This window comes from Suricata suricatta, chromosome 17 (assembly GCF_006229205.1).
Source record: "Suricata suricatta isolate VVHF042 chromosome 17, meerkat_22Aug2017_6uvM2_HiC, whole genome shotgun sequence".
Lineage (NCBI taxonomy): Eukaryota > Metazoa > Chordata > Mammalia > Carnivora > Herpestidae > Suricata > Suricata suricatta.
Window position 1 is genome coordinate 58,512,655 of NC_043716.1, and position 9,843 is coordinate 58,522,497.

The window sequence follows — 9,843 nt, forward strand, 5'->3', positions numbered from 1 at the left end:
TTTTTCTTTTTGGCATAGAAAATCTCTTCAGCTAATTTCTTTTGACAAGAAACATAGTCTATATGTTTTTTGATACATCTGTTTGTGCATTTCTTGCTTTAGACCTGAAATCACTCTTTTCTACCAAAAGCCTTGTTCCTTTAGTAGGAATTGGTATTTAAAAATCACAAAATCAATACTAGTATTGTTCATTACTACTGCATTGGTCATTGTTTCCAGGACTTTTCAGTGGACAGCATTAAGAGACATTATTTTTAAAAAAATTTTAATGTTTATTTATTTTTGAGAGAAAGAGAGAGAGCAGGGGAGGGGTAGAGAGAGAGAGAGTGGGAGACACAAGATCCGAAGCAGGCTCCAGGCTTTGAGCTGTCAGCACAGAGCTTGATGTGGGGCTCGAACTCATGAACTGTGATATCATGACCTGAGCCAAAGTCAGACGCTTAACCGACTGAGTTGCCCAGACACCCCTAAGAGACATTATTTTGAAAAAACAAAATACGTTATGAACTCACACTGGTCCTTCTAATTCAAATCCAGAATACAGTGTTCTAATTAGTTGACCTCATTGATCTCACATCCATTACTCCTTCCTCTCTAAAATTCCTGGTGCCAGTGGTACCAACCTAAATACTCATTTGCATGATCTCATATTACAGACATCAAGTCTCAGACTAACAATTCTTTTTTTTAAAGTAGTTTATTGTCAAATTAATTTCCATACAACACCCAGTGCTCTTCCCCACAAGTGCCCTCCTCCACCACCTTCAGACTAACAATTCTAACTAACTCTACTATCCAGAATAAAAACACCACATTTTACAAATTATATTCCAAGATATATTTATACATTTGCATCCTGGACACTCCCTTCTTGAACAATAGTACATTACACGTGTTTCTCCATCTTGCTTTTCCTTCTCAACAATACATGCTGGAGTGTGTGCTATAATAATATATAGACGTGCTCCTCAGTCCTTTCTCAGCTGCCTAACGCTACATGTGTGGATATATGTATTTGACAGGGTCCAATCAGGAGAGAAAGCACATAATAATTTGAACAGAGAAAGTTTAACCATTTTTTTTTAAAGTAGACTCCATGCCCACTGTGGAGCTTGAACTCACAACCCTGATATCAAGAGTCCCATGCTCTGACCCACCGAGTCAGTCAGGTGCCCCAATTTGAACAGAGAGTTTAATAGAAAGAATTATTGACAATAACTAGGGATATGAGTGAGGGGCTGGCCAGTAAGAAGAAATGAGACTACAAAGACTGTAAGAATAGTAAGAAACAGGGAGTCACCACTACCCCCCCCAACCAGAGTTATGATAAGGAGGAGTCCACTCTATCCCTAGGGATGAGATCTAGACTGTTGGAGAGAGCCAGCTTTAGCTCACTGGATGCCAGAGAAACTGTCAGATGCCACACTGGTGGAACTTGCTGGAAATCCTCCCTACAGCGTGCTGAGGAAAGCTTTTTTCACAGAAGGAATGTCACCGGAGGTACTCTGCTACACAGTCGCTCAAGGGGGTGTGAGGTGAAGCTGGTGGGTGCAGTTGCTGCTGGCCAGTGTTCACTGTAAGAGCTAGACGCTGGAGAGGTCCTGGGACATGCAGCAGCCCGCGGAACCCGCACCACAGAAGCAGGAAGAAAAGCTCTTCCTCCTGCAGTCTCTCCAGTGTCATCTAGCTGCAAAGCTTACCATCATGCCAGAGAGCACATAGAACATAGGGGGCTCAGATCCATTTTCAGGCATCAGACAATGAAGTTTGAGTTGAGAGCTGATTTAATCCATTGTTAATTGGCACAATAAACAGTTTTTTATTCACTCAGTACCCTCTTTATGGATGCTGTATTTCCAGTCTTACTATTGCCAGTATTCTGCAGGATTTTAACCAAATCAACTATCATTTGCTTACACATTTGACATTTGTAAGAGTCCAGCTCAGTCTTTATTTTTAAGTACCCTATAATCTAGTAGAAAAGGTGAAATTATGCAAATAAATGTAACACAAATTAGAATTTCCTGGGTATCATCTCAGCTCTCCCTAAATTCTGAGGAATAAGACCACTTCAGTTGCAGTAAGCAGGAGGAACTGAGGCAGGTAGGCAGTGACTGTATGGTGGAGACATACAGGCAGGGTCTTTTCTTTCATCTGGTCAGGATTAGAAAAGGCAAGTTAGGGTCCTACTTGGGTCCTCATCTGGCGGCAGTAAGGGAAGGTGGTGTTTGGGTGGAGAGGGAGCAGGAAGCCACCTATGTGGGCATCGCAACGGTTTCCCGGAGAAAACAGTCTCCCCGACTGCAACTCTCCTTTGCAGACATCAGGACAAATTTCTTAGACATAGAAAAACTACTGTCACAAACATGTGAGTGTTTCATTTTCACAGCTACACTTAAGTTGTTTTTGGGTTAAGGGATCGGGTTTTCACCTACCCTCCCCCACTTGCGTGTGCTGTTTAGATTTATATTTTTAGCCTGTCAAGGGGCACCCGGGTGGGCTCAGTCGGTTGGTTAAGAGTCCAACTTCAGCTCAGGTGATAATCTCACAGCTCATCAGTTTTAGACCCGCTTGGAGCCGACTTTGGATTGTGTCTGTGTCTCTCTCTGCCCCTCCCCAATCTGCACTTTCTCTGTCTCTCAAAAATAAACATTTAAAATTTTTAAAAAAGGGGCCCAGCACCTGGGTGGCCCAGACGGTTGAATGTCCGACTTCAGCTCGGGTCATGAACTAACGGTTTCTGAGTTCGAGCCCGGCGTCGGGCTCCGTGCTGACAACTCAGAACCTGGAGCCTGTTTTGAATTCTAGGACTCCCTCTCTGTCCCTCCCCTGCTCACATGCTCTCTCACTCTCAAAAATAAATAGACATTGAAATGTTAAAAAAATAAAAATAAAAATAGCTTAAACTTTTAGCCTGTTGATATTGAGAAAAGTAATAAAAGGAAAATTTATTTAGGGTGTAGTTAGGAGGTGGGCAGGGGGAGCTGCTGGCCCAGCAATTGCAGACTCAACAGGACTAGTTACCTAGCAGGTGGACACTATTTACCTCCCAACAGAAAGGGTTCCCTGCTGCTCCAGCCACAGCTCAGCCAATGAGAAGCCACTATACTCCCAGCTCCCAGTTTAGTTTACAACAGCGGCCCCCCCCCCCCCCCCCCCCCCCCCGCCATAAAAGGGACTCCACGTGCTGTTCTGAGACTTGCTTGTGGTTCTGGTGTAGCTGGTCTTCGGTTGGGATTCTCTGCTATTCTCAAATAATACCATCTTTACTGGGAATATAGCTGGCAGTATTATTTTTAAGGTTAACACCTTACTAGGATACATTATATCTACAGATCAAAGTAGAATAATTTTTACAACTTTTCAACCCATGAGCAATAATTTTAGCTCTACTTCGATGTTATTAAATTTATTTCCGTTTTTTTTTGCCATAGTTTGAATACATCTGTTGTTAATTACCTTCAGACACCGTTTTTTATCGAGATTTTGAGCGAGGCTTTTTTGAAGCATAATTCACACACCTTCCAGGGCTCAGTTACCCCCAGGTCGGGCGGCGTCCGTTGCACGCGGCTGTCAACAGCATAAGCGACATGCCTCCTGACTGCATTTGCTAGCTTTCCCCTGCACAACACGCACGCTACCAAGGCACTCCTTTCCCTCTCCCGCCTGGAGGTGGGGGAATCAGAAAGCTTGAAGTCAGCCGCCCGGACCCGCGGCGCCACCGGCAGTCTGGAAACTACCCACGGACCCCATAAATCGGTCGCCCCGCCCTCGGAAGTCCGGAAGCCACCTAAGCCGTCCCCAACCGCGGAAGTCGGCAACTCCCGCTCCCAACAGTCCGGAAGTCAGCCGCCACGCTCGGTCCCCGTTAGTCCAGAAATTACCCACAGCCCGCCCCCAAATCCCGGAAGTCAGCGACGCCGGCTCACTAAAGTACGGAAGTCGGCAGCCCGGTCCCTGGCCGTTCGGAAGTCAGCCGCTCCGCCCCCAGGTCCGGAAGCCACCCACAGCCCGCCCCCGAGCCCGGAAGTCGGTACGGCCCGCTCCCGGCAGTCCAGAAGTCGGCCCCGCCCCGCCCCTGGCAGTCCGGAAGTCCACCGCTCCACCTCCGACCTCGGAAGTCGGCGGCTGGCTGTACGCCTTGAGGTCCCGGCCCTGCGCCCGCTGGGTCCTGCGCTTGGTAGGCGCGGGAGTCGGGCTACCGTCGGGCGGTGCGGGCGGGCCACGCCTGGGTGCCGGGGCGTCCTGGAGCTGCGGGAAGCGGGCCGAGCGCGCGGGGCCTGGCTGTGGGGGTCGGGGGTAGCCCAGTGGCAGACCAAGACTTAAGACTCGGGTGTGTCAATTGAATGCACCCTTCACTGTCAGATGTTTGATTTGACTTTCCTGGAGTTTCTGCAAAGCCACCCACAGCTGGGTCCCTCGAGCAGTGCTTTGCGGGCGCTGCGGTCTGCAGGGCAGGAAGACAGGCCGCTCGGCGCAGCATTCATTCAGCAGATGCTTGTGCTCGTCCTGACTCTCTGTTGTGTAGCCTGTTGTCCCAGCGGCCGGAGGGGACCATAAAGTGGCCTTCTCGGCCACCAGGTCTGCCAGGGCGGACTCAGACCGCCGAGAGTCTTTAAGTTCCCTTTTTTGGTGGAGGTCGGCACAGGGAAACGAGGGCGAGCTGGTGGGTTGTGCTGCGGTTTCAGAAGCTTAAATGCATGCTGGTGGTGGTGGTGGGGTGGGGAAGGTGGCGGTCAGGTGCTTGTTGACGCTCTGCGAGTCTAAGCAGGGCAGGTAGCCCCAGTGCAGTCCGTGCACAAGAGAAGGGCCGTGCACAAGAAAGGGTACCTGGGGGCTGCAGAGACCCCTGTGGGCACAAGCTGACTGGTTCCACTGGTACCCAGGCTTCCTTCCTGGGGAGGAGCTGGGCGCCTGTGCGCAGGCAGTGGCGGGAGGACTCCAGCTGTCTGTCTGCCCATCCGCAGCCTGTCTCCTGTTGAGAGTGGTGCCCGCGCAGTCCAGGGATGTACATGCAGGTGGAGTCACGCACCAGCTCCTGCCTCCACTTGAAGAGGGCTCCAGGCATCAGGTCCTGGTCTCTGCTTGTTGGTAAGGATTTCCCTATTTTCCTCCAAAAGCTAAAAATCTAACTTTAAAAAAAGATGAAAATGAAACTAAAATGTTCTTCCTTTGTTCTATTACCACCAAGTATACCAATTATTGTGTTATTTTGTATCTTCCTTGCCTTTACCATCTGGGCATGCCTTTCTAGAGGATTCGGGTTGGCCCTGTCTTTTTTCATCACTTAGCTGCTCCTGCTGTGCTGTGCTGTGCATGTTTTTCTGAGGTCTTGCTCTCCCCCCCTTTATTTTTCCCCCACACACGCAGAAGCAAAGGGCTTTATTACTACGGGCTTAAGCCGCCGGGCCTAAGCTCGGGCTCACAGACTTCACCAGCGCAGTGGATCCGTGCTGAGAGCCATTGTTCTTCCCCTTTTAACGTGCTTCCATACACCTGCTTGCAGGTGTATGTCGCAGGCTCACGTGATGGGCCACAGTTTGTTCCTGTTTTTCCTGTCCCTGTCGCTATCTGTCCGAGGGTCCTGCACCTGAAGGGCAGCTGTGCTGTGTTGGCAGGATGCGAGGCGTGAGGAATGAAATGGCTGTGCCATTGGCAGCGGTCTCTGGTCCATCTTCCCCATCCCCCTGCACGTGGCCTTCTACCTGTTCTGCCTCATGTGCCATGTTGTGAACTTGACATACAGCTTTTGTTCCTCCCAATATGCTGTTGGCAGGTTCCTCTGGTTCCCTCATTAGCCATGGAACCTTGAGTAGAGAAGCATGTCTAGGGAACACTGTGAATGTCATTTGCCATGTTTCTGAGTGAAATTTCTGGATGTTTCCCTCACTTAAAAAAAATTACTTAAATTCTAGTTATTTAACATACAGTGTGCCCCCCCCACCCCCACCCCCGTGAGCCTGGTGGTCTTCTGTCCTCCCTGCTCCCTGCCTGCAGCCATCCCTGGTCCCTGGAAAGGTCTGCTCATCTGGGCCTGTGGCTCCTGGGAGGAGGGGACTCTGGGCTGGTGGTGGCCCAATGCTGAGGCACCTCTTTTCTTTTCTCTTTGCAGGTATCTTGTCGATTGGCCTAGCTGCTGCCTACTACAGTGGAGGTGAGGTGCTTCATCACTCCACACCCCCACCCTGCAAAGTAACCTTTTCAGCTGTTTAGGAAATAGAGAAAAGAAATAAAACCATTTGTGATCCACCAAGGCATAACCTTTGGCATTGCCAGTGCCCCTGCCTCTGCAGCCCCAGCTCTCTGCACTGGTGTAATTTTCCTGATATGCTTATCCCACAAAGTCTGTGCTCTTCCCTTATATCTGGAGCATTTTCCTGTGTCATGAAATGTTCCTCCAAAAGGTGCTCTTTTGTAGGGGCCTGACGTTCTGGTGTGGGCTGAGCCATACTTGCAGCCCTTCTGGAAGTTCTTGCCCTCCACTGTCATAGACAACACCATAATCAGCAGAGACTGGCCAGCACTGACTCCTGTCTCTGGTAGACACTGGAGGGAGAGCTGAGGGCACACACAGCTGCTCAGCCATCCTGGGCCAGGGTTCCTTGCAGGCACGGGCAGTCAGCTAGTCCCAGACACCACTCCTGCCCAGTGTCCATGGTGGCGGGGGGGGGGGGGGGGGTCGGCCTTCGCCCCTCTGCTGCCATCCCTCACCTGGCTGCGTCCTGTTTGCTCCTCAGATGCGCTGGGCTGGAAGCTCTTCTATGTCATGGGCTGCCTGTTTGTGGCCGTGCAGAACCTGGAGGACTGGGAGGTAAGGCTGGCACAGGCTCAGCTGTTTCTGCTCTGGGCTTCCCTGTGTAGGCATCACAGCAGGAGGAGCGTCTCTGTGGCCTGAACTTTTAGCTTAGTGGTTTCTGGTTAGCAGGATTTGGCCCCTGGCTGGGCTGAGGGATCAGTCCTGATGCTGTTATTCTCCTAAAGTTCATCATGACTGTTTCCAGCAAAATGTTGACTCTTGAGTGTTGCCATAGCACAGAATAGAATGATGGACTCTGGTGGTGGCCAATGTCTGTCTCCCTTGGTGGCCAGCAACCTCCCATGTGCCTTAGTCCCCTTCAGGAGGAACCACACGACCCAGTGTTGCTCTCTGATCTCTGAACTTTGACCTCCATGCCTGTTTGATGACCTCGGCCGCGGTACTTCTCTTTTGCTTGCAGAGAGCACCTGCTTTGATGCCTCTCTTTTTCTCTACACGCACCGGCCCCGTGCTCCCAACAGACAGGAGCGCGAGAGCATCTGGCTGCAGGTGTTTGGCTTTGGCAGAGCACTGGGCGGCAGGGTTGCCTTTCAGCTGAGTGTCTTCCCTCGTGTCTGCTCTGGTGGATTGGGGCCCCTCTCTGGAAGTTTTGCATGTGGCTGGCTCATAGAGAGGCCAGCAGCTGGGTGATGACCTTCTGGTCGGTTTTCCAGGAAGCAATCTTCAACAAGAGCACTGGGAAGGTTGTGCTGAAGACATTCAGCTTGTATAAGAAGCTGCTGACTCTTTTCCGAGCTGGTCATGACCAAGGTGAGGCGCGGAGAGTGCATAGGACCCAGGATGTGGCAGGAGGTCAGGTGTCCGAGGGTGTGAAGGGGACAGAGACCAGGCTGAGGCCTTGGAATGGGATGGCTCCAATCTGGCCATTCAGTGACTGGGGTTGTGTCCTGGCTTATGGACACAGGGTGCCCCCAGACATTTCCCCCAGCTCAGTGGCCTGCCATTAAGGGACCAGGAAGGCATTTTTCAGCAGTTGGGGGAAGATGAAGCAGAAAGATGGCAACAGAGCTTAGCTCCTTCCTCATGCTCTTAGGGCACAGGCACTTTTTAGGGGGACGGAAGTGCTACATGCCCAGACAACGCTAGTGGCCCAGCCCTGCACTGTGGTCACTGACCCGTGACGAGGGTCTGTACAGTAGCCCCAAAGTGGATGTGCCCAGCACACAGGCAAGAGGGGCAGGCAGCAAGGGGGCAGAATGCAGATACTGACCAGCTCCCCACAGTGGTGGTCCTGCTGAATGATATCCGGGACGTGAACGTGGAGGAGGAGAAGGTTCGCTATTTTGGGAAGGGCTACGTGGTGGTGCTGCGGCTTGCGACGGGCTTCTCTCACCCCCTCACCCAGAGTGCCGTCATGGGCCACCACAGGTAAGCAAGCTGTGGGCAGGAGAGACTATGCCCCTCACCTCTGTCAGGTGGCCCTCATAGTGGACTGCCCAGCATGGCAGGGCACAGGGAGAGGACTTGGGGAAACATGTCCTATCCTTGCTGCTAGAGGAATATTGGGAGTCCCCAAAGGGACAGAAGGGTCTCTGAAAGGACAAGGGGCTGGGCTCGGGTCACTTGAGGGCTGGGACCAGAACAGAAGGCACCATGTCCAGGAGACCACCCTGCCAGGGTGGTCTGGCAGGAGATGGGCGTGGTCTTTCTGGCCGCTGCAGGGTGGCTGATATGTCTGCCACAGTAACTCAGCCCTCCTCCTGTTGCCTGGCCCAGTGACGTGGAAGCCATCGCCAAGCTTATTGCAACCTTCCTGGAGCTGCACCGCCTTGAGAGCCCCGTGGAGCTGTCTCAGAGCAGCGACAGTGAGGCTGATGGCCCAGGGCGCCAGAGCTGATGACCACAGAGCCCTGGCCTTGGTTCTGGTGGCAGCCTCAGGGACCAGCAGCAAGTCTTCCTCCAGCTCCTGGCTGTGCCCCTGGCAGCCCCAGGTGGGACCCTCCACTGTTCCTGCTGCTTGCTTCCATCCTCTGAACAAACCATAGGCTGGACCTTCTTTCTCTGCAGGCTTCAAGGTGTCCAGGGAGGACCTGAGCCTCAGATCTGCTGCTTCCTGGCATCAGATGGCTCCAGCCTGGGCAGCATGGGGACCAGGTCTCTGGAATGGGAAGGATGCCCAGGATTCCCAGCGGGGGGGAGGGAGGTTTGCCAGCACTGGCTCCTCCCAGCTGTTCAAGCCCCCGGTACAGCAGGCAAGCGCAGGGCCAGAAGCTGGGTCAGGCTGTGAGGATGCCCACGCTGGCGTGTTGTCCCCAGGAATCCCAGCACGCCCTACATGCAACCTCCCTTCCCTGGCTGGATGTCCTCACTGATTAGAGTGGTCCTTGCCCAGGGTCTGCAGGGCCTAGGGTCCTGTCTGGCTGTGTGCACTGCAGCCATACCCGAGGCCTCCCCAGCTCACAGACTGCAGTCTCCAGCCAGGACCGCAGTTGGGCTGTCACAGGGCAGGGAAGGCCTCAGCCTAGGCAAAACCTGCTGGTCTAGAAGAGACTCTCCTGGCTTCACGGTGGGCCTAAATGAGGGCATCTCCCTTAGGAATCGGGTCCTGGCTTCTTGAACCCAAGCAGGAAGTGGGCTGGCTCCACAGCTGTCCCTCAGTGGGGCCCAGGGCGGCGAGGGTACCTTTGAGCAGGCACTCAGGAGGCTGTGTCTAGGAATGGTCAGGACACAGCACCACAGTGTCCCCAGGCCCTGGGTGAGTGAGGACAGCAGTTTCTAGGAAGCAAGAGAAACGAGACCCTCCCCCTTTTCAGTGGCGGCCGCCAACTAGCCCTAAGTTGGGGATGTGGTCATTTATACAAACCAAAGTTAGGTTTTTAAGTGGTCAAATCAAAGTCTTTTTCTAAAATAAAGTATGAAATGCCATAATGGGTGTGTGGTATGTTCATCACCAGACGGTAGATGCTCTGAGCTGTGGAGGGGTCTGATTGGCCAGCTCTTCCCCCTCTCCTTGCTGGGCCCCCAGGGTGAGGAGGGACTCGGAACTCCTGTTCAGGCCTGACTGCAGCCAGCCAGACCCACAGCAG

General features: G+C 52.5%; 1 protein-coding gene and 1 long non-coding RNA gene across 3 annotated transcripts; one reads left to right on the plus strand and one right to left on the minus strand.

The window, feature by feature from the left end:
- Positions 1-3,392: 3,392 nt before the first annotated feature.
- On the minus strand, positions 3,393-3,963 carry LOC115281560. The gene is made up of 2 exons (XR_003904376.1): positions 3,930-3,963; positions 3,393-3,666 (listed from the first exon to the last, which is right to left on the minus strand). It is a non-coding gene; the product is annotated as an uncharacterized LOC115281560 (long non-coding RNA).
- On the plus strand, positions 3,934-9,685 carry LOC115281559 (cytochrome b-245 chaperone 1). Of its 2 annotated transcripts, none has more exons than XM_029926965.1 (7): positions 3,934-4,180; positions 4,968-5,091; positions 6,113-6,154; positions 6,738-6,811; positions 7,471-7,567; positions 8,041-8,185; positions 8,502-9,685. In XM_029926965.1, the coding sequence occupies exons 2-7, from the start codon at positions 5,007-5,009 to the stop codon at positions 8,800-8,802; spliced, it is 744 nt and encodes a 247-aa protein (XP_029782825.1). In that variant the 5' UTR covers positions 3,934-4,180; positions 4,968-5,006; the 3' UTR covers positions 8,803-9,685. The 2 variants fall into 2 exon arrangements, with proteins under 2 accessions (XP_029782825.1, XP_029782826.1); XM_029926966.1 differs by having other exon boundaries at positions 3,944-4,180; positions 8,534-8,750.
- Positions 9,686-9,843: the final 158 nt, after the last annotated feature.

Excerpts from the sequence above, each read along its gene's own strand:
- LOC115281559 (XM_029926965.1), top strand. The coding sequence starts at position 5,007 with ATGTACATGCAGGTGGAGTCACGCACCAGCTCCTGCCTCCACTTGAAG. Across the intron at positions 6,155-6,737 it reads TGCTGCCTACTACAGTGGAG|ATGCGCTGGGCTGGAAGCTC; the intron begins GTGAGGTGCTTC and ends TTTGCTCCTCAG. Across the intron at positions 7,568-8,040 it reads CCGAGCTGGTCATGACCAAG|TGGTGGTCCTGCTGAATGAT; the intron begins GTGAGGCGCGGA and ends AGCTCCCCACAG.